At 31.5% G+C, this 22,151-nt stretch overlaps 2 protein-coding genes across 3 annotated transcripts; both read left to right on the top strand.

Annotated features, from left to right (window-relative positions):
- Positions 1–1,079: 1,079 nt before the first annotated feature.
- LOC7469052 (uncharacterized) lies at positions 1,080–6,207 on the top strand. 2 transcript variants are annotated; one of them, XM_024606343.2, is made up of 7 exons: positions 1,086–1,896; positions 2,021–2,107; positions 2,244–2,456; positions 3,200–3,364; positions 3,831–3,884; positions 4,008–4,154; positions 5,549–6,207. In XM_024606343.2, exons 1-7 carry the CDS (start codon positions 1,531–1,533, stop codon positions 5,924–5,926), a joined length of 1,410 nt encoding a protein of 469 aa, XP_024462111.2. In that variant the 5' UTR covers positions 1,086–1,530; the 3' UTR covers positions 5,927–6,207. The 2 variants fall into 2 exon arrangements, with proteins under 2 accessions (XP_024462112.2, XP_024462111.2); XM_024606344.2 differs by lacking the exon at positions 3,200–3,364 and having other exon boundaries at positions 1,080–1,896.
- Positions 6,208–17,939: 11,732 nt separating this feature from the next.
- Positions 17,940–22,124, top strand: LOC18101688 (uncharacterized). The gene is made up of 8 exons (XM_006379946.3): positions 17,940–18,480; positions 18,593–18,687; positions 18,790–18,893; positions 19,037–19,137; positions 19,226–19,329; positions 19,823–20,260; positions 20,636–20,767; positions 21,761–22,124. The coding sequence occupies exons 1-8, from the start codon at positions 18,205–18,207 to the stop codon at positions 21,918–21,920; spliced, it is 1,410 nt and encodes a 469-aa protein (XP_006380008.2). The 5' UTR covers positions 17,940–18,204; the 3' UTR covers positions 21,921–22,124.
- Positions 22,125–22,151: the final 27 nt, after the last annotated feature.

Genomic DNA, 22,151 nt, shown 5'->3' with positions numbered 1-22,151 from the left:
CATGTAATTTATTAAAAAAAATTAAGTTATAACACAAAATAAGTGTTAAAGAATAATATAAATCATATCTTGAGATGTTACTTAATAGCTTAAGTTATTAGGTTAAATTGGTTCTTTGATATAATATCAGAGCTTTGATGACTAAGCGATCACGAGTTCGAATCTCATCATTCTTACTTATTTGATAAAAATTAAGCACAAGATAATGTGGACATGTGTAAGTTTCAAACTCAAAAAACTTTTATTAACAAAGAATAATATAAATTATATTTTGAAACTTCACCTAACAGTTTAAATTATTATACATATAAAAAATATTAACAAAGAATAAAACTGTAACTTATCATGATATATGATATAGGTTTTATTTAACGGTATGGTTATATTTAAATATATTTTTAAAATATGTTTAAATATTTTTAATATGAAGTGGTTAAAATTATTAAAAATATATTTTAAAAATATTAATATAATCTTTTTAAAACTGAAATGTGTTTACCTTATTACCCCACACACATACAAATTATTTTACAATATTATGTGCGTAAGCATAATGTAAGCATGCAGGTGCGCGTGCCACCACAGAGTGCTCGCCACAATAAGAAATTACCTTCACTCTTGGAAAACGACGGCTTGAAGAGCTACGTGGTGCTTGGAGAAACTCAATTAAAGTAAAAAAAATTAGCCATTCATAGTGTTATGTTTTTTTTTTTCTCTCAATAATATCTATATATAAATAATTGAAAAAAAAAACAATTCTCATTGTGTTTCATGGTGGGGATATACAGGCTGCTTATGTATTGGTATATTTAAATATTAATCAATAAAATCATTATTCAGCCTCTCCGTATTGCTTGTTAAAAGTGAACTTATTAGCTGTAATTCTCTTGTTTGTGAGCATATGTTTCTTTTATCACTAATCTCCATGGTTATTAAATCTAATTAGCTTGGAAAAATAATGATAAAACAAATGTTGGGTCGATGAAAGGAAGTTAGCTTTAGTTTGATAAATAATGGTAATTAAATGGAGAATCATAAAAACAGAGTTGCCGAGACAAGGAACGTCTAGGGAAGTGAGAAAGAGAACACGTCAAAGCAAAGAACTTTGGAAACCCAGAATCAAGTGTAATTCCTATCTGTCCTCAACACCGAAGTAAAGAATAACAGAACTCAGGACCCCTATAAAATTAACACAAAAGCTAAAGTTTCAGTCCTTGTATTGGAGACTGGAGACATAACCTCCTCTCATCATCATCTCTCTCTCCAGTTTCTTTTTCGACACAGTACTATTTCTTAAGGGAAAAAAAAATCTAAGAAAAGCCAGCCCAACAGTGTGTTATTTTAATCAGCTCGTGCTTAGAAGTTCAAGGTGTCAGACACATAAAACCAAGGAGGAGCATTAGAAGCTGCGACTGGGAACGAATAGAGAGGGGAGAAACACAGATAAAGAGAGGAGAAGTCTTAGTTTTGTTATTTTTGGGGGGTTCAAGAGCTTTGGAAATGGTGAGGGATTGAGTGCAGTTGCTTAGAATGGTGATTATGTGCTGGATGGATACAAAAACTAGGAATAAATGGGGTTATTTTGATCACAGAAGAAGACAACATCAATGTACAAAACGAACAAATACCACTACAGATTTGGCGAAAGAAATGACACCGGGAAGTTTCTCAAACATGGCTTCTAGCTGGTGTAATAAGAAGATCTCATCCGTCATTTCAGTTTTTGTATGCTTTCTTCTTGTTGTTTCTTCAAAGATTTGTCCTGTTTCATCCTCGGAAACCGGCAGTCGCCATGCAACCAACCAAACTTTCCGACCCCAAGAAGAGTTACAGAAGTTGAAGTATATAAGAAAGCATCTCGAGAAGATTAACAAGCCTGCTGTCAAGACAATTCAGGCATTCTTCTTTTGTCCCTAATATATAACCTCATTCTATCTGGTTTTGTACTTTTAATTCCCCCTGTTTTTGCTCTGTTTTCTTGAGGTTTGATATGCTGGTTGGTTCTTGTTTGTCACTGCAGAGTCCTGTCGGTGATCTTATTGACTGTGTTTTGTCCCATCAGCAACCAGCCTTTGATCACCCTCAACTTAAAGGACAAAAGCCATTGGTACTTGAATTCTACCGTATTACTTGATACATTTCAACTTTGATCGTTCTTCTCGGAAAAATCATGCTTTCAAGCTCAATTATATATGTGATGTTAAAAGTGTTCTTTATTTTCAATTTCTTGAATGAATTTGCAGGAGCCTCCAGAGAGACCAAAAGGTCTTGAACCAACAGGCATGGTAACTGAAAACTTTCAGTTGTGGGATTTGTCTGGTGAAGCATGCCCAGAAGGGACAATTCCAATCAGAAGAACAACTGAGCAAGACATGCTAAGAGCAAGTTCCATTAGAAGATTTGGCAGAAAATTAAGAAGGCATGTTAGAAGAGACACTAACAGCAATGGCCATGAGGTCTTCTCTTCTCTCTGTCTCTCTCTCTCTTCCCCTTCTTTTCTGTTAATCACAGCCTTCATAAACTTAACAACATAAAAGAAAGTAGTCAAACAAAATGGCGAATGTCTGATGGACCTGCTGATTGTCTCTTCTTTTTCATGTTGCTTTTTCTGAAGCAACTATCGTATTAAAAACACAAAGAAAGATTAAAAGCTTAGAGAAACAAAAAACTGCTTTTTGAATTTTTTAAAGCCTTCATATTTATTAAAACAAAGGGCATTAACCTCCCTTATTATTATTTTTTTCCTGCGTGAAAAAAAAATAACGTCCATTTACCTTACAGAGTATGTGATTTGAATGCGTTTGTCATCATGAGAAAAAGGAATTCTGGCTGCTGAGCAGATTTCTATTGATAGTAATTCCAGACTTTCTTGGTCTTCTTGCCAAGTAGTGGTCACTGTTCTTACTTCTTTCACTTATTTGGAACTAAATCGTTTTTGGTTAATGAGTTCTCTTTTGACTCTATGTGTGAACTCATGCCAACGAGATCAAGGTCTGTAAATAGACCTGAGAGACCCACCAATTTCAAAGAAAAAGAAAAGAGAACACATCTAATCTAGCTATTCAGGTACCGTCAAATATACAAGGTTATTAGACCTCAAGGGCCACTAATATTACTATCTTGAAAGTGACAGTAGGCTGAACACTGAAGTTTCCATCGTGTATTTATTGTCCTTTGCTTTCAAATTGTTGGGTTACAGCATGCGGTTGGATATGTGACTGGAGATCAATATTATGGAGCGAAAGCCAGCATAAATGTGTGGGCACCCAGGGTTTCCAGTCAGTATGAATTCAGCCTGTCACAAATGTGGGTCATTTCCGGTTCATTTGGCGATGATCTTAACACCATTGAAGCTGGATGGCAGGTATACAAGGGACTAATCTCCCGCAAAAAGTCTTCTTCGCAGAAAAGATATGCTACTGCTAGTAATAAATACTCATACATATAACTAGCTAGGCATACCTGCCTGTATCTTCATCTTTTTCCTTCAACAAGCCTTCATTTTTGCATATACCATATCACACATATAACTAGTTAGTACCCGCGTAGCCATGACAAAGCAGCATTACTGGTAGCTTAATTCTACCAAATTCACCATCCATAGGAGAAAATAATTGAAGATTGACTGCAAATGCTTAAATGCTATTACCTGTGTGTGTGAGCATGCACGCGTAGAGCTTACGAATTATGGAAACAAGGTAGAGTTTGAACACATTGGTTAATATCTGGAATTCACATTTAAAGCAGTAATCGGAGCTCAACTACCTCTCACTCTCATTAATTTTTGTGATGCAGCAATAATGTTTAATCCATTAAGTATGTATTTGCAGGTTAGCCCAGAACTGTACGGGGACAACTATCCACGGTTCTTTACATACTGGACTGTGAGTGTATATATGTGAAGAACTTGGCTTCGTTTCCTTCCATTAACTCTTTCCTTGCCCTACCTTCAACTGTAACATCAATCATGACGGCTTTCTAATTCATAGCTTAATTTCTAACAACAGTCCGACGCTTATCAAGCAACTGGATGCTACAACTTGCTATGCTCAGGCTTCGTCCAAACCAACAATAGAGTTGCAATTGGGGCTGCTATCTCTCCAACATCCTCCTACAGTGGAGGACAGTTTGACATTAGCTTATTGGTTTGGAAGGTAAAATAACTTCCTTTTTTTTTTTTCTTTCCATTCACTCACTGCCACTAAAAACATCAAAAGAGAACATCAGACATGAAACTAGTAACATCCTATGCCTTGTATGGTGAAATTAGGCGATATTTCTTTCATAAAAAATAGTTTTTTAAAAAAATTATTTTCTAAAAAATTTAGTTTAATTTTCAGAAAAATATATTTTTTTAGAGGGAAAACATATTTTGAAAGTTGCGAGAAACTAAAAAATATTTTGTTATTTGTTAATGATATCAGTTTTTATCATCATTTTTTATTATTATTTGTTTTTTATATCCTTTTATTAATTTATTTATTTTTATTTATCATATTTGATCTCTATTTTTTTATTGCTATTTATTTTATTTGAAATAATTTATGAAATTGATTTTTTTAATTTCATCCTCTTTTATTTTTTTATCCGTCAGATTTGTTTTCTATTCTTTTGATTGTTATTTGTTTTATTTGAGATGATTTATGAAAAAAAAAATTCAATTTCATTATTTTTTAACTTTTTTATCTGTCAGATTTTGTTCATATTTTTTTAATAAACTTAAATAAAATTAAAATATTAAAAAATTATTTTTAGTTTATTTTCTATAATATAGTTCCAATTTATTTTCTATAATACTATCAAATATTAAAAAAATTACTTTTCAGGATTTTACTTTTGTTTTCCTTGTAAACAAGAGTAAAATTCTACTGTTTATGTGGATTGCCATTTATATGCATATGTATGCCTGGATTGTAACCTGGCATCCACTGCCTAGACTTCCTGGACCCATCACTTTTTTTTATATATAAAGAATTCAGTGAGAGGTGATTTTAGATTTAAACCATCCAATGTGATTATTTTTGAACTGTTTTGCAAAAAAGTTTCGTAAAAAAGACTCCCTTGGTATCCAAATGGGATGGTCAATGATGGACCCTAGCTATCAAGAACACAACTTGCTGACACCAAAAGCTTGGAGACAATTTGTCAAATACTACTGAGTCACTGACCTTACAAAATAATGCTGCAATAGCATAAATGGGCCAAAATTGGCGTGCACTCATAACTTCAAATGGTGTCTGTAATTCCCTTGTGCTTTTCTGCTTTGCTTGTTTAGATTCTCTTCTTTTCCGAGTGAAAGAGCTTCCTGACGCTTGACCCCTCTGCACTGGCTTTTTTTATACTTTACCATCAGTATTTACTCTCTTTTTTTCTTTTTCTATTTACTAGCCTTGTAAGTAAGAAAATCATCATTTTATATATTCCTGGAAGAAACTTTCCTTTTCATTGCACCCTGTTTTTTTCCTCCCTTGCTTGTCACCATGAACACGGTCATAATTATTGTATGCTACCAAGGAAACAACAACGATTTATTTTCACTTTTGTGTAGGATCCAAAGCATGGAAATTGGTGGCTAGAATTCGGAAACGGGGTTCTAGTAGGGTATTGGCCATCATTCTTGTTCACTCACCTGAGGGATCATGCAAGTATGGTACAGTTCGGCGGAGAGATCGTTAACTCCATGCCATCAGGGTTCCACACCTCTACTCAAATGGGAAGTGGCCATTTTGCTGGAGAAGGTTTTGGAAAAGCCTCATATTTTAGGAACTTGCAAGTTGTTGATTGGGATAACAACTTACTTCCATTATCAAATCTTAGGGTTTTGGCCGACCATCCAAATTGCTATGATATACAAGGCGGTATTAATAGGGTTTGGGGTAATTATTTTTACTATGGAGGACCTGGAAGAAATGTGAGATGTCCCTAAGGGAATGGTATAGGGTGGGAATTTTTTCTTCTTCTTCTTCTTCTTCCTCTTGTTGGGTGATATGGGTTTTCATCTCGAGATCACTCGGTCAGTTTGGGGCTATTCTTATACTTATAATTTCCTTGTTAATCCATATTTGTTTTCTTATTTCTTCTCAGCTAACAGCCAACAGATGATTTATCATGTATACCTCCCTTAGGGACTGATGTAAATGTGGGGAAAAAAAAAGGAAAGGAAAGGAAATATTAGTGAAGTTTATACTATGGTTTGTGATTTTATTCTCCTCTGCTGTCATTGTATGCAAGATTTTCAAGAACATGTAGAGGGTGGCAGCTTTATATTTGTTTCTAACAATGGTGAAAGGGATGAGACGGGGCCTCTCAAAGGCTAACCACTATCTTGAATTCTCGACAGTCTCATTCATTAATCCTGAACAGGAGATCATGGGTCCTAGAAATTAAATATCATTAATCTTTCTTATTTTATGCGACTTTTCGAAGAGATTGCCGCCTCCCTTGACACACGGTGACTGCTATGGTAACTTTAAAGTAAAAGGTTATTTTATTTTTATGTAAAAGTAATTAAAATGTTTGTGTTCACATAATTAATCCAGTGTCTAATCACTTCAAATTATGTTTGACATAGATAATCTTGCTGGGCCATGCTTTAAAGTCCTCGTCGGCATCCATGCAAATGATCTTGAATATGTTGCTTCTATTTTTTTTTGTTTTTCCAGGGGGAACATTATCTTGAAAATATAACAATATTTTATATTATTCTTTTAACCCAGATCGAAATAATATTATAATCAAGGTAATAAGATACAATGAATCTTACTCTTTAATTTATTAGGGAAGAAATATATATAACGTAATATCGTCTGATAAGGAAAAAAGATTATTATATATAACTCATCTTGTTTAATTAAAGCTTAAGCCAAATGATACTAATTAGTAGCAGTACTGTGGACTCCACCCAAATATAATTAGCGATTCGCCCATCCATTAATGCTTCCACAAGAAGATTTAATTAATTTATTAGATGAACATGTATAATTACTAGCATGTATGATTTGTCTTCCTTCTCTTTCTTGAAGTTTACGTTAATTACCACTCCCCGCTAATTATTATAATTATAGCTGTAATTATTAAAACAACTACAAGATGTGCATTTATTGTTAGTGGCACCACGGTACTTTCTTTTTTTCTTTTTCTTTTTTTTTTAGATTTAATTAAAAAAGATATCCAATGGAAACAACAAAGAAAAAAAAAGTTATTGATTTACCATATTTTATTAAAAAAATATCCAATGGAAACAACAAAGAAAAAAAAAATTGAGTGATTTTAAAGTTGATATGTGGTTTGTAAAGACTTTTGTGGTGTTTTTAGGTGAAAATAAATAAAAGAATAAAATTTTAGATCAAACTTCTCTCTCTTGATTTTTTAGCTATCATAATTAAAAACATAGTAGGAAGAAAAAAAAAATGAACAACATATCATCCACTCTTGAGAAAAAAGTAAATGCACCGCGATGGACTTTTAGGCCCAACAACACATGGTCTTTTTTTAAAACAATGTATCTAAGCTTAATCGGATCCAAGACCTGAGTTGCAGGTTTAATAGATTAACTTGAATTTAGAATATTAACTTGGGTTCAAAATAATATTTTTTATTTTTTAAAATTTATTTTTGATATTAAAACATCAAAACAATAAAAAAAATAAAAATATAATTTTAAACAAAAAAATATATATATATTTTTACAAAAAGCATTTGGGCCGTAATTCCAAACCCTATATAAAATCAGCACGGACACGTATCTGATTTCCGAATTTGTAATCAACATCAAATTACTGTGAGGAAGATAAATTCCCTAAATGTTCCAGGTAAGCAAGAATCTACAGACTATTAAGTGCTGTAAAGTTTACCGACTTAAAAGCAGGAAACTCACTCAAAATAAATAAGATTATTTTTCTTGAAAAAATATTAAATTAATTTTTGTTAATTCTTTTCAATGGTTTTGATATACTAATATTAAAAATAAAAAATTTTATTTTAATATATTTTTAAATAATAAAACATTTTTAAAAGAATATCATCCACCCAGTAATTCCACACGAAATGGATAAAAAAGAGAAACATGGGCACCAACCAGAAAAAAGGCAACATCTACTCTTTCCGATCCCAGCAGAGGGTTTGAAATTAGATCAAACAGCCACTCTGTGCACCCTCCTGTTACTTGAATTCACCAAACAACACATGCTGTGTCAGCATGTGGCCACGTGTTAACTCTGATAGAAATCAGCATCACGATCTGTATGTAATTCTTTAGTGCCAAAATGCCAATCTAACGCCTCAGTGGTAAGTGCTCGTCCAGAAGCAACGGCTTGTGGCCGTTTGATGGCATTCTATGCATACTATCTGTTGTTTCTTCAAGTGGAGATATTTTGAGTGCTTTATCTGATAATATTTATCTTATATTTTGTTATACTAAAAATGCTTTTAAGTCAAGAAAAACACTTGAATATATATATATATATAAAAGATCTTAAAAGATATTCGGTTAAAAAGTAGCTTCATTTCAAATGGTTATTGGAAAAGGTGTTTCTATCAAATCCATGGGTTTAAAAATATTATTTATTACATTAGGATACTTGTTAGTGATTTTCAAGTTATAAATATTACTACCAATATTATTTTAGGAATTAAATCATTAAAAAATTAATTTTTATTTTGTTTTGACTCAATCACGTTACATTAAAAAAATATTATAAGGATTTAATTATTTTAATGTATCTACTGTATGTGATCTTTTTAGTCCTTATACTAAATTAAGAAAAAATGATAGTGAAAGTATATCCTTCTATTTTTGTTCTTAAATTATTGGATCTTTATTGCATTTAGCAAATCATACTAGATTTGATATATCATATGCACTTGATAGATCAGTTAAATATACGCATAATCCAAATGTTTTCACATCATAGTGTTTTATAAAGAATTTTTAAATATCTAAAAGGAACTATTGATAATGCACTTCATTATTCTGGTTTCCTACTGCAATGGAAGGATTTAATGATGCTAATTGGATTCTTGATTAAGAAGAAACAAGGTCTACTAGTGGGTATATATTTATTTTATATGGCAGTACAGTTTGTTGAAAATCTATTAAACAAACTATAATTACTCATTCCACCATGGAAAGCAGAATTGATTGCACTATATACTACTAATTTAGAAGCTGGGTGGCTTCACGAAATTTTAATTGACATAACATTTGTTTCTAAATCAATACAACTTGTATGAATACATTGTGATAGCCAAACTATTATAGCTAAGGTTAAGAGTAAAAACTTTCATGAAAAAAGAAGACATATGACTATTAGACATAAATCCATTAGATATTTGATATCTCATGGAATTATTTCTTTGGGTTTTGTCAGGTCTGAAAACAGCATTGTGAATCCGTTTATTAAAGATTTTATGCACCATGAGTTATTAAATCATCAAAGAAAATGAAATTGAAGCCTTTAAATTAATCACTTATAGTGGAAACCAATTTTCAAATGGATGACAATCCCATGAATGAAGTTCAACAGGTAGAAACAAAATTGTTAAATGATTGGAGAAAGCATGGATATTACATATATATTTTGCAGGGTAGTCTCGACTCTTGTTTTTATGATGTTGTGCTATTTATTATGACAATTAGGAAGAGTTAATCTTTAGATGAATCCAAAAGCTGATTTTTTTTTAGGATGTTGCTCACAAAACATCTGGGAGGATTTACCCAAGTAAGTGTGGTGGTGGGGTCATTACTGTAAGAACTCGGGCAACTTTTTAAAAACACTCACAAGACAAAATAAGTGTGCATAACCATAAAAAATACAACATTGATAGAGCTTTAACATCACCTAATGTTATGTGTGTGATAAGTTTATAGTTGATCTTCATAAACTAGTTCAAAACATTCTAGATATTATGGTTCTTTAAATTAAAATTTATTTACACTAAGTGTATGTTTAAATCCTGAAGATGCCTAACACCTATTACATAATATTATTGCTCACTTAAATTATTCATTATAGATATTAATAATTTTAAATCATGTGAGGGAATGTTACAATTTTAATTTAAAATTTACCTTTAATGATAACCATTAGTAATAATTATTATATCCATTTTAATTAATTACTATAACCATTATAATTAATTATATAACAGTTTTATGTTTTAATAGTATTAATTGGCTATCATTAATCTATCATATTTAATTATTGTAAAAATGATTTGTAACGGATTTTTTTTAAAGCATTTTTCTATTTAAAACTGTTCTGTCACATATTTCTTTTAAACATTCATTTCTTATTTCTTTCAAGTTTCACTATAATTATTATTATTTTTTCTTTTAATTTAAGTGAATATTAAGAATAATTAAAGGTTTGAAGAATGTTTGTTGCATCCAAAAATCTTAATAGACCGTTGTATCTTGAGAAAAAAGATGCGAAAATTCTAGACTCTTATTCTTCTCATATTTTTTAGTTAAAATTATTTTTATTATTGCTTTTTAACACTAATTCAAATCAAGGAATAATTATTGCATTTGTTGTTCTTATTTATTTTCATTAATTCTCCCAACACTATCGTGTGCGTATTGTGATCACTGACGCCAGATTGATTAACCATCATCAGGACGTGCATGTCTATGACCAATGAGCAGAATTCTATGACAAGCCAACAGCCAGGACTGGTAAAGGCAGGTGAAATCAATACCTGACGCCTCAAATAGTCAAGTTTGTATGTGTTTGTTTGAAATTATAGTAATGATTATAATTTATAGTATTTTTTATTTAGAAATATATTAAAATAATTATTTTATTTTAAAAAAATATTTTTATATTAGTACATCAAAACAACTTAAAAATATATATAAAAATAATTTTTAGTATAAAAAAAATCAAAAGTAGTAGCCCGGAGTGGAGTACCGCATGGCTATGCTTCATGGAAGATATCCCATACATTACAAGTCAGGGGAGGGGAGAAAAACAAAAGTAGTAGCCGTAGAAAAGCCAACCTCAAGTTCAATTATAACTTAGTTGGACTGGGCCGACAGACATGTGCCCGGCCTATCGGCCAGCATTGTCCCCCAATTTAGACACCTAACTAGCTACTACTTTACATCTCCATGTCTTCGTGTAAGGTGAGCCTGAAATGTTACTCGAGATTATTTTTGTTGTAGTGTTTTGGCGAAAGAGTAGGCTCAAAATCTTGACATGAGTCTGATCGAGTGAGTTTGATCGAGTCGATTCACAACCGAGTTTGACATGAATCCCTTTCTAGGTCTGCGAGTTTCATGACAATGGCTGTATATAACAACAATCCATTGATTTGTGAACGATTTGGATTGATTGTTATGTTATGATGCTGATATCAACAACATTTTATTTAGAAATAAAGAAAGAAAGGAGAAAGGAGAAAGAGTACGATCCGTTTTAAGGGCTAATGCATGGTATTATTATTAATAAATCATGTAATCCCAGCTTAAATCACATGGTTTGCCGAAAACTTTGAATATTTTTATTGCTTCTTTTACCAGGAAAATAAAATCTGTCCAGAAACTTCCAGCGTTTTCCATGGCTGGCGTCGTAGAGTTGATTTCTTTTATAACGCGGCATTTAGACTTTGAACCATCTCACTTCTCACCTCCCTTTTTTATCGCGGTCCCGAGGTTTTGGAAATGCATTAAATCAGCCCATATATTTTTAGTTTTAGACATGCAGGTCCTCGTATTCTTAATTTGTGGTAGCCAAGTGCTTCCTCTGTCCACTTGGAGCACGTGTGATCGACATCCAGTGAACATGTTTGTACTGAGATCGCGTGTGACTGTGATTTGAAAGTATGAGAGCTATCATTAGTCAAAGTGTAGGGATTGATTTGACTGATTCTTGAAACTTGAGAGATCATATATTGATCTTACCGTTCTCTAATATGTTTTTTTCTTCATGCGGAGTCAAATTTTATCGAGAGAAAAAGGAAAGGAACACGGAACACTAATGATGTTTATTAGAAGAGGAAAATAACTAGTGATGCTTAAAATCATTTAATTGTAAAAAAATAAATAAATTATACGCTGTTATAAATTACTAAACCAAACTTTAAGGTTTTGTTTGGTATTCAGCATCTTTGAAAATATAATAATAATTATTTTTTAAAATAATTTTCACTTTAAGATGCATTAAAATAATTATTTTTTTTATTTTTAAAAAATTATTTTTGATATCAGCATATTAAAATAATTAAAAAAATAAAAATATTAATTTTTTTAAAAAAAATTAAATTTTATCCCGATTGGATGATTGAAGATATTTTTTTTCCTTATTATAATTTAAAAAAAATATATATATATATTATCACAATAACCACGTCTTACAATACTAATTTTTTATATATATTTTTAGATGATTTTGATATAATAATATAAAAAATAAATTTTAAAAAATGAAAAATATATATATTTTTTAAATATTTTTAAATAAAATATACTTAAAAAAAAACAAAAACTATTTCTACCTTACCGAAAGGAATCTAAATCTCCATACCAGATATATATGTACTGGATTTTATAGACTAGCGAGGAGGGGACCAGGCTCCTCGCCGACACCCTAATCCCTCCATCCGTTCTCTCAATTCCATCCTCTCTAGCTACCTTCTCTAATATATACTAGTTACATTATCCATGTGATGCCACGAGTCAATGTATTTTATGTAAAAACTATTAAAAAAACTTAAAATTTAAAAATATTAGGTTTTTTTACAAAACTATACCCAAAAATTTTGGGTTTGGCTGCAACGTCTGACCTAAGAGTAATATTTATAATATTAATAATAACATTAAACTTGCATGACCCAAGTTTAAGTGGGTTTGACTGCAATACACCCAATAGCATTGGATGTAGGTCTGACTGCAAGGTTGTGTCATAAAAGTGTGATAATTAAATAGATTAATTAAAAAGAAAAAAATAAAGAAAAAAAACCAACAGAAAAAAAATAAACTAATGAGAAAATAAAAAAAAAATCTGAATCAATTGGGTTAACTCGCCAAATCAGGCTAACCCGTCAAACCTGAGATTCGTGTCATGAAAGTGTGATAACTAAATAGAAAAAAGATTTAATATTAATGAACTAATTTTAAAAAAAAATAATTAAAAAGGAAAAGGCAAAGAGAAAAATACATACATGAAGGAAACAACTGATGAAGAAAAGGAAAAAAAATTCTGAATCAACTGGGTTAAACCATCAAACCTGGGATCCGTGTCATGAAAGCCTGATAATTAAACAGAAAAAATTTAATATTAAGAAACTATAGACAAAAAAAATAAACTAAAGGCATAAGCTTTTTCACTGTGGATTGCACCGTGCTATTCAAAGTAAAAGGCTTAAAAAGAAAACAAAAAACAACGGCATACGCCACGGGTTAATTTTTTTTTCCTGCATAAAAATATCAAAAAATGCTAAGATCTAAGAGTGTTAGGTCTTTCTGCAAAGATATACCCAAAAGCCTTGGGTCTAGCTGCAACGCTTGACCCAAGAATACTATTTATAATATTAATAATAACATTAAACTTACATGATTTAAGTTTAAGTGAGTCTGGCTGCAACACCGGACCCTAGAGCATTGGATATGGGTCTGACTATAAGGTCGTGTCATAAAAGTGTGATAATTAAATAGATAATTAAAAAGAAAAAAACAAAGAAAAAAAACTAATAAAGAAAAAGAAAAAAATCTGAATTAACTGGGTTAACCCTTCAAACCAGGTTAAACCGTCAAACCTGAGATTCGCGTCATGAAAGTTTGATAACTAAATAGAAAAAAACAATTGACGGGTTTAACCAAAATTAACCGGGTTAACCCGTCAAACCAAGTTAACTCGTCAAGTTCGGGATAGGTGTCATGAAAGTCTGATAATTAAATATAAAGAAATTTAATATTAACAAACTAAACTAAATGAAAAAAATTAATTAAAAAGAAAAAAAATTCGGGTTAACTCGTCAAACCAGACTAACCCATGAAACCTGGGATCAAACAAAAAATTTCATTAAAAAAACTTAAAAAAACAATTTAGCGTTTCATTTAATTTTTAGTATATAATATAATATAATAATAATTATTATTATTATATAATATATTAAGGATGAGAAAGTGAAAGGCGTGGAAAAGCTACAGTAGTTTTCCCACGTCTTTTAGAGTATTACTTAATATTTTATATAACATATGCTTTTCTCTTTTTCTTTTTAATTTCCCATCAAATGATTCAATTATATGTATGAACTCATAATGCATGTATAATAAAAATACATTTGGTATTATGATAATTTTTGTGATTGTTATTTAAAAAAATTATATTTTTAAAAATATTTTTAGTTATAGTAAAATAAAAAAAATAGATTTTAAACAATATGTGATTTGTTAAAACTTGTATGAGATAGATCTTTACATGTAAAATAAATAAATATAATTTATAAATATAAAACAAATTATTTTAATTTTTATAAAATTAATATCTGAAATGCAATTACACAAGGAATCAATAAAAAAAAAAAAACCATTTTACAAATCAAATGGTTTTTTCCTTATGATTGGGTGAAAGATAAAAAGTTGCCACTGATTTTGTTTGTTTTTGTGATTCAAAAACATTTTTTTTTCAAGTATTTGCGACAATGTTTAAAGTATTAAATTACATTATTACCCTTTTCAGTTTGTGATAATGAGAAGTAAAAGGTTTTTGTCTAGATATTTAGGAATTGCAAAAAGATTGAGTTTTGTGGGGCCGGGTAGAAACATGTTTTAAGTAAAAATAGGGATATGTTTCAAAGATTTTTTTTTTTTCAAGAGATATACTTAAATATTTCAAAATTCCCATGTCGATCCTAACTTAAGATTCAAGCCATTTCAAAATTCAATAATATAAAAATAAGAAAAAATATTAGAAAAGGAGAGAATTGAGAGCATTGAAAGACCATTTTTGGCAGCGGTCACAAAACTAGTCACTGCTGTCATCAAGTGAAAACCATCATATTAAAGAATTTATAGACACATAATACAATTTCATCATTAGAAAACTAATTCATTTCTTCTTTTAATCTTTTGAAATTTATTTATATATGTTTTTTTTTTAATTCCTCACATATTTGGGTTATAAAATTTTATTTGTCATCCCATCAAATAAAAATCGAAGAAAGCTAACCAGGTAGATTACCAAAATTTCTAATCTATATCAATAAAAAACCAATTAACAAAATTAAATTACATTTAATTTTATTACATAAAATAAAAAAACATTATAAAATAATCTTTAAACTTCTCTATTTACACTATATATAGTTGATGATATTTCAAAACCTGAGTTTTTGAACGTCTGAATAATGGATGATCAATTATTTATGAATCTTTTGAATAAATAAACTTTAATATAAGATATGATAATTTATTAATAGTTAATATCTACATGAATTATTTTTTAATTTTTATATATAAAATATTAAAACTTTAAATATTTTTTTTTTAATTTTTTTGAGTTAACCTGCAACCAACCATATAACCAGGCTGAATTTAATAAATATGGTTGGAAGTAATGAGACACTAACGATTCGAACGCTTCTTTTTATCCAAAACGCATCCATTGTCAGTGGCATGTGCAAGTTGTTGCCTAATTAATTAAACAGGACAACTAATTTATAGAGCCGTGTCTTATGAGCGCCATGTGTTTCTGCCATAACAATATGTAATAGAATATTAGAATCATTTTAAAAAAAAAAATATTTCTTTTTAGAATTTTTTTATAAATATTTTACGTGTAAAAGAATCAATTTGCTTCAAAACGGTATTGATTCTATCAGGCGGCGGATAAACCGAAACCAAAGAGAAATCGAAGATGTTGAAATACGTACGGATTATTTTCTTATGAAAAAACAGGCAAATAGTCGAATCAAACACCAGCCAGCCACCAGGGCGGGGTTGAATTGAAATCATCAGAGTCACGAGAAGGTCCAGTCCATTTTCCCCTTGATTAAACGAAGAAAGCATCGAGCATATGGCTGCCATCCACCGATCATTTTCCACGTGACAAAAGCCAATTCGAACACTCTTCCCCAACGCGTGTATTACACTCCAGCAGTCTAACGAAGTGCTTATTGAATTTTGAATAAATTTAAGAGAAATCAACGAGTATCCTTACATCAACGACTAAATATCATCTAAATACATTTATTATATTTCTTAGGATTTATATTTTAAAAAACCATCTAGTAGGTGGATAATGATAAATATTTAGGATAAAGGATTTGCTTCCTTGTGGTCTCAGGTTCGAGCCGTGTGGTTGCTAATATGATAACAACTGGAGGCTTACATGGTCGTTAACTTCAGAGCCTGTAGGATTTGTCAAGGTACGCACAAGTTGGCCCGGATATCCATGTTAATAAAAAAAGAATTATATTTTAAAAAAATTAAAATTAAAAATCAAAATAAAAATGAATAATATTGATTATATACATTGTGTTGAAATCTATATATAACAGAACTTGAAAACTTTAAACCAGTAAAAAACAGGCAACGTGTGGATACCAAGATATTTACTTAAGATTTTCAAATTGGAAATGGTTTGTAGGCACTCGGACCACACTCATCCCTACACTGTTTCGATGCATTAATACTTATTATTTATGGTTATTTAATGCGTATTGTGATGTAAAATATATTTTTTAATTATTTATATAACATATCAAAAACATTAAAAAATATTAATTTAATGCTCGATAAATATATTTTTAAAATACACCCAAATACGGGTAAAAATACAACACCAAATAGGCACTTAGTGTATGTTTAGTGATACGATAAAAAAATATTATTTTAATTAAAATATATTAAAATAATATTATTTTAATTTTTAAAATTAGTATATCAAAAATATAAAAAAATAATTTAATATCTTTTTAAATAATGAACCAACAATGGCATGATAAATGTAGAAGATGGTTTCCAGGCTGCTCGTAGGCGTTAATATCCAAGAGCTAGCAGCATTGAATTTTGAAGGACAGCGATTTTAAAAGGATAAGGCTAAGATATAGTTTGGGGCTGCTTGTTAATTTAATAATCTCATTTGTAGGAAACCTTCCACCTCGATACAGCTCAGCAACAGCCCCCAGAAAGAAACGCCTAGAATCATCTTAAACCTGGAAAAATAAAGTAAGAGTAATAAAGTATCCACTAAAATTCCTTTTAATGCGGGTTCGCCACGTAGATAAATAAATATCATCACAAATAACAAAGGGTGTTAACAACGTAAGCAGGTCAGGGGGTTATTCGAAAAGATTAAGGTTATTGGGTTGTTTGATTAACTTCTGAGCTAATAGATTAATTTTAATTAATTATTTTTATTAAAACAATGTGAATTTTTCTTGCTGGGAAAGATCTCCTCGAAAAAGACCTGACCAAGGTTTAAATTAATTTTAATTAAATCAATCAAGTCGCAAATCAATCTTATTAATATTTTTATAGTCAACATAAATTTAATTTCGAGTTATGGGTTTCTCAAGTCAACTCCTTCACTTAACAACTATGGTTAACACTAACACAGTCTAAATTCCTGGATTTATAAACAATAGAGATTAGAGAGGCTAAGTTTTTGTAGATTAGGCTCCCATGAATAGTGGGGTCCCTCCTTGTGGGCAGTGGTTACGACGAAGACACATGGCAGCAACCCAGACCAAACTTTTTGAGTGAATTCTGGAGGCTGTTTGGTGCCGTGCATGTACATATTAAAAATAAGTTTATCATAAGAAAATATTAAATCAATAATTTTTATATATTAATATTAAAAATATAAAAAAATTATTTTCATATATATATTTTTTAAAAATTAAAGTAATACGACGAGTAAAACGTGTGTGATTGGCTTGCTGGACTGGTTTTAGACTTTCTTATATAAATGTAAGGTAGGAAATGAGAAAATTGTGGGAAACTAATATTTTAATCATTTTATCAAAATAAATATACAGACAACAACATCAACAGCAACAGCAACAGCTTCGTTCTATGAATTTTTTTTTTTTTTTATGAATCATAGGAGGGGTTGATGAGAGAATTTTGATCCTTTTAGGAGGAGGAGGAGGAGTAGGAGGCTTCTTTTGAGTCTGTGTTTTACTTTTTACTTTTTGGTTTTGAAGAAGGCTCTTGCTGCTTTGAATTACTTTTCTTCAATTTGTAGGCTGAAAAACCAAATGATAAGGTGGTGGGTTTCTGCTCTGCATTTAACAGAGCTATTTGTAAGCGCGGTAGTGCATTTGCTATTTGGGTTTTACATATTTAGCACAGCTTTGGCTGGTGATCTTTCACAGGCTATGAATGAATGGTTTTCCAAGCCTAATGTGCATGTTGTTGTCAAAGAGGAGGAGACCAGAGAGACGACATCTTCATCAACAACGAAGACGACGACCAGCGTTGATGACTTGCCACCTATTGTGTTGGTTCATGGAATCTTTGGATTTGGCAAAGGGGTAATTTATTTTTTCTTGTCATGATATATTAAATAGATTTTTAGTTGCATTTTGCGCCTTAAAATAAATCTCCTTTTGGTCCACGGGGTTTTGATTTTCTATTTGGTTCCAGAGATTGGGAGGTTTATCGTATTTTGCTGGAGCAGAGAAGAAAGATGAGAGGGTCCTGGTGCCTGATTTGGGGTCTCTAACGAGCATCTATGATAGGTAATTAGTTAGCAAATGCTTGCAATTTAGGGGTTTTCATTTTGGCAATACATTCTCTTTGGTTTGTTCTTCATTCGAGTGCTTCTTCTTTCTGGGTTTCAGGGCACGCGAATTATTCTATTATTTGAAAGGTGGGCAAGTTGATTATGGTGAAGAACACAGCATGGCTTATGGCCACTCACAATTTGGACGGATTTATGAACAGGGTTAGATGATCTTCCTTCATTTCTTTTATTTTTAAAAAAATTTAGTTTTGATTTCTGAACTATTTCTTTATGTTGTCTTTTCTATTCGATCATTATCTGTGTTTAAGTTTGAAATGTCTTTGATTGTTGTGATTGGAATGTAGGGCACTATCCTGAATGGGATGAGGATCACCCTATTCACTTTGTTGGGCATTCTGCTGGGGCGCAGGTTGTTCGCGTACTGCAGCAAATGCTTGCTGACAAGGTTAGTCTAGTTTATGTTTTGAACAGTCATCAAAGAATGTCTTAGAATTTCAAGTTTGATTGTATGTTTGTTCATGATGACTTTGTAGGCATTTAAGGGGTATGAGAACACTTCTGATAAATGGGTGCTAAGCCTCACCTCCGTGTCCGGAGCATTCAATGGGACTACGAGGACCTACTTAGACGGGATGCAGTGAGTGTGCTTTCCGAACTTGGTCTTCTATTTGAAACTTCTCTCTAGAATTCTTAAGGTTTCAATTACTCAAACGATATTGTCTTACTGACAATGTGCAGAAAATTAGAATGATTTGAAATTGCTAATGACATCAGTATGTAGCTGCAAGATTTGGGACTCAATGATGCCTATATAAAATATTTTATTTTAATTTTCTCACTAATGACTGAGCATATACTACCATAGATTTGGTAATCAGAAAATAATCAAACACTGGTATTCACCCCCTTCTTTAGAGATTTTCCCAAATGATGTGGTAGTTGAATTAATGAAACCCTTATTTCTGGTTCGATGTTTTCCTTTCCTCTTTCCCTTTTCATATCCTTTGTTTTTTCTCAAAGAAAAATTCTGCTTTGTATTTAATTGACACTCCCTTTTCATTATTAGTTGCTCTTGAATAGAACTCTATCAATTTGCATCTAAATTTGGGACTGCATTTTCAATATTCCAGGCCAGAAGATTGGAGAAACATGAAACCAATTTGCCTGCTTCAGTTCTGTCGCTTAGGAACAATAATTTATGATTGGCTTGACATTGCTTGGCTGAAGGCTTACTACAACTTTGGATTTGATCACTTCAACATTTCCTGGAAAAAAATGGGCATTTTTGGTCTTATTGACTGCCTGTCGGGGAATGCAGGACCCTTTGCTTCTGGAGATTGGATACTTCCTGATCTTACAATTCAAGGGTCTATGCAACTCAACTGCCATTTACAAACCTTCCCTGATACGTACTATTTCAGCTATGCCACCAAACGCACTAAAAGAATCTTCGGTATCACTGTTCCTTCAGGCATATTTGGAATCCACCCATTGCTTTTTATAAGAGTGTTGCAGATGAGCCAGTGGCGTCATCCTCCAGATGTCTTTCCCCCTTATAAAGGATACAGGTGCATTCTTTTATCAATATATCACTCGCAATTGATTTAATTAAGAATAGAACGCAAAAGCTTTCCTATAATTACATAATGTTTCATATTAGGATCATTTTAATGACTTTGACTTCACGTTTCATTTTCTCATATCATTAATGAAAAATATTTTTAATTAATCAAATTTTACTTATATCATCAGTGAGCTTGTGAGGACTATTGCACATGTCTTTCGATTGTAGAATCCCAAATGAATTATCTTCTGTGATATGCTTAGTTTCTAGCAAGAATTCAGGAGATAGAACATTGTACTGAATTTCAACAGCAATGAAACATCTGAGAAGCATAATCAAATTGCATGATTGCTTACACCTTGAGTGAATGTGTGCACAGGGATGAGGATTGGCAGGACAATGATGGAGCACTCAACACCATATCTATGACCCACCCTCGTATTCCAGTTGAACATCCAAGCCATTTTGTTGGGCATGATTCGGAGTGCCAACCCTTGCAGCCAGGAATATGGTTAGTTATAACACTTTCAATGTCTCTGTCTTGGATGGATACTTAAATACTAACATAGTCACTCACATTCTTTTAGCAGGACCCTTCATTATGTTCAATGATGCAAGGTGTTCTCCTTGCTGTATCTTGCTTAGTAAATCACAAAACAATAGCTACCTTTAATGAATACCCGAGTCATCTTGTCGGATATTATTCAATGTGTCAACCCTTGCATGCGAATGCCTGTTTAATTTTAACACTTCCAATGTCTGTCTTGGATAGTTGGATAGGCCATGTGCTAACCTCAGTTACTAACATAGATGTAATTTTTTAGCATAAAGCTTAGTCATGAAAAATAGTTAGTTTTGTTATATGGAGTATTTACGTCATAAACATTTAACAATAGCTACAGAGTAGCAGCCATACAAATGCCTGTCATTCGAGTTTTTCAGATAAGACATTCCAAATCCCTAGACATTCTATTTTAGCTCTAAAACTATATGAAATTTTGCCTTCTATTCTGCAGCATTTTTATGTTACCAACTAGTAGAAGACAGTACATTGCCATGCCGTATATGATCTGCAAAAGTAAAAATTGCAAGGGTGTTTAGATGAAAATTGGCTGAAGGAGGCCATTAGAGTCACACGAAATGTGCATGGTTATCACAAATTTTTTTATTCAAGAGCTCTGAAGGCATGAAACTTTAAGCCCATTTTTCTCCTTTGAGAGTCGTGCCTTCTTGCTCCTTGCATGTTTATAGAATGATTCCCCTAACTTTTGCTGCTTGCTTCAAGAAAGAAAAAATAGATATTTTGTTAAGGTAGCTTACACATGCAGTTTATTTGGGGAACTTTTACAAAAGCATCTCAATATTTAGTGGACACGCGAAAACTGTTGAATTCAAGTTATAAGCGGAGTCAAGTTTTAGTTCTATTTATATGTTAAATTCAGATTCAGTAATCATTTTGCACTCCATCCTAAGCTAACATGGAGGTTTATCTGGTTTAATGCAGGTATTACAAGATTGTGGAAGGTGATCACATATTGTTCATTGTGAATAGGGATAGAGCAGGAATTCAATTCGATATGATATATGATAGTATTTTTGAGCGTTGCAGAAAATATGCCTGTAGGAAGAGTCGACAAACGTTACCAAACGAAATCCATCAATAGTTCAGAGTCTTTTACAATATACAACCAGGAAAACAAAACCCATCAAAGGACACAATTCTTTGCCTCCCTCACTTGTCTCTGTAAAATGTAATTTTTTTTGTAAGGAATTGCCATCTTCAGCAACGTTAAAACTGGTTTGAGGTCACAGCTTGAAAGACACTCCTAAGCTTTCTATTACAGTCATCTCATCCTGTTTCCGTTCTATTTTCTGGTGATGACTTGTCTAATTTG

Source organism: Populus trichocarpa, chromosome 8 (genome assembly GCF_000002775.5).
Source record: "Populus trichocarpa isolate Nisqually-1 chromosome 8, P.trichocarpa_v4.1, whole genome shotgun sequence".
In the NCBI taxonomy this organism is placed as follows: Eukaryota; Viridiplantae; Streptophyta; class Magnoliopsida; order Malpighiales; family Salicaceae; genus Populus; species Populus trichocarpa.
The sequence above is the reverse complement of the archived record's forward strand: the minus strand, read 5'-3'. Positions and strand labels throughout refer to the sequence as shown.